This window comes from Capsicum annuum, unplaced genomic scaffold (genome assembly GCF_002878395.1).
Source record: "Capsicum annuum cultivar UCD-10X-F1 unplaced genomic scaffold, UCD10Xv1.1 ctg77569, whole genome shotgun sequence".
Classification (NCBI taxonomy): Eukaryota; Viridiplantae; Streptophyta; class Magnoliopsida; order Solanales; family Solanaceae; genus Capsicum; species Capsicum annuum.
The window spans coordinates 1-2,445 of NW_025887977.1; the positions used below are offsets into that span (position 1 = coordinate 1).

At 38.0% G+C, this 2,445-nt stretch overlaps 1 protein-coding gene across 1 annotated transcript; it reads right to left on the reverse strand.

Annotated features, from left to right (window-relative positions):
- Positions 1-1,478: 1,478 nt before the first annotated feature.
- On the reverse strand, positions 1,479-2,074 carry LOC124894809 (the record flags this gene model as incomplete). Its single annotated transcript, XM_047405335.1, has 2 exons — positions 1,479-1,771; positions 1,966-2,074. Coding segments are annotated over 2 exons (402 nt in total), but the record flags the coding sequence as incomplete, so codon positions are not given.
- Positions 2,075-2,445: the final 371 nt, after the last annotated feature.

The window sequence follows — 2,445 nt, forward strand, 5'->3', positions numbered from 1 at the left end:
TGTGGTTCGCTTAATTTTTTGTGGCCATTTGGGTTTACAAAGGGGCAAAACGGCTCGAACGGGGCATTTTTGGGCTAAATAAGTGTGCTATAGCCCATAGTTTCGGGGGTGGGTTTGGGATTCGGGTTTTCTGTCTGGCAAAAATCGACCGGGATGTGCCAGGGATATTGGGGATCATCCTAGTGTGGTTCATTTAATTTTTTGTCGCCATTTGGGTGGACAAACGAGCAAAACGATGCGAACAAGGCATTTTCAGGCCAAATTGGTGTGCTATAGCCCACGATTTTAGGGGTTATTTCGGGCGTTCTGTGAGCCAAAAATCGACCGTGGCGTGCTAGGGAGGTTGGGGATCATCTTAGTTTGGTCTGTTTAATTTTTCGTGGCCATTTAGGTGAACAAACGAGGAAAATGGGGCATTTTTTGCCAAACCGGTGTGCTATAGCCCATGGTTTCGGGAGTGGGCCCGGGGTCAGGGCATACTGTGGACCAAAAATCGATCGGGGCATGCTAGGGAGGTTAGGGATCGTCTCAGTGTTGTCCGTTTAATTTTTTGTGGCCATTTGGGTGGACAAATGGGCGAAACGGCGCAAACGGGACATTTTCGGGCTAAATCAATGTGCTATTGCCCACGGTTTCGGAGGTGGGCCCAGGTTCCGGATATACTGTGGCCAAAAAATCGATCGGGGCATGCCAGAGAGGTTGGGGATCATCACTACAAAAAAAACCGCGTTTAGCAAGAGACCGATAATGTTGCTAATCAACAGAAATCCGTCGGTAAATTCATTTAGAGACGGATCAGCGACAAAATATTATTTGTTGCTATATTGCGCGTTGCTAACCACTTAGCAACGGAAAAATAAAATCCATTGCTAGATTTGCAACGAAATAGAGACGTCCTATATCCGTTGCTATATTTTAGCAACGAATATATTCGTTGTTATATTTATAAGTGTCGTTACTAATTTCATGTTGTATTTCGTCATTTTGATTATTTTCTGACCAAATATTTCATTGCTAGTCCATCGCTAAAAATTCTCAATTTTTGTGACAAAAAATATTTTCATCAATCCGTTGCAAACGTTTTAGTTTGGCAATGAGTAATTTTGTCGCTAAATCTGTCGTCATTACTTTTATTTCAATATCTTTTTATTTGTATTTTGAATATTAATAGAATATTATAAATCTCTTATAATACCCAATATTCATATAAAAGAAGCCACATATATATAGATAGCAAAATCTTCTTATAATATCCAGCATGCATATAAAAGAAACCATATATATAGATAGAAAAAGTCTAAACATCCTCAATACCAAACATAGCAACATCTAAACACATAAGTATGTCCAAAACATCCTCAATACCTACATCCATCAAGAGTAATTTTTTGTTGCACAGTTTTAAACGTTTCAACAAAATAGACCATAAAAAACCAATGCACTGATCGTCAAAAGAATCACAACTGATCAAGATCATTTCAATCATCATTTAAGGAATCAAGATCGTCCAAAAGAGTAGCCGGAGGTGTGACAACTGATCGTGAAGAAACCAACTTCTGTACCTTCTCAATGACAATAGGAAAAAATTGATTTTTAAGTGCGGGAATCAATAGCTTCACAAACTCATCCAAATCCGAATCTGCAGCTGGTATCGATTCATGTGAAGATGAAGATAAAGTCTTTCCACAAGAAATACACAGAGTTTGGCCGTAGTAGCCTTTGGCTTCAGATCCAAGACCAAATACTCTTCGCTTTTTTCCTCCTCCGGCAGCTTGGTAATATGATTCAATTTGATCAATAACAGATTCTGATAATGTTTTTTCTCATAATATTTCTTCAAATCTTTCCTGTAATAGTGTAATTCAAATTATAACGAATTGTACTTACAAATGATTAGATACCAAAAAGTACTTTAAACTAAAAAATGAGAACTAAGTAAACTACTACATTAAGATTTAATCTTACATGGACGATTCGGGGAACGTTCATCAACGAAAGATTTTCCATAATGACCATGTGTGTGAACATGCAAATGTAACTCACTTGGTGTCGGATCTCGACCCATTTCAGCAGCCTGTTAAAAAAGGGGTTGAGCATTGTACTAGAACAAAACTGCTGGAACATTTCATATAAGCCAGAAATGTTTGTAAAGCCATAATTCAAGTGGAACATAGTTGGTCATCAGGTAAATATTATTAGTCGCGTGGTCAGAACTATGTTATCCAATTTACATTGTTCTTACTAAGCAATGACTGGAAAGAGATTGCTGAATTTTATTGCATCAAATTACTGAGAACATATCCTAATAATGAACATTTGGAAATTTCTATTCAGATTCTAGTGTGAATCAGTGTGCTATATGGGTAGAAAAACGGGCGAAATGGGAAGAACGATTCATTTTTTGGCCAAATCGGTGTGCTATAGCCCATAGTTTTGAGGGTCGGC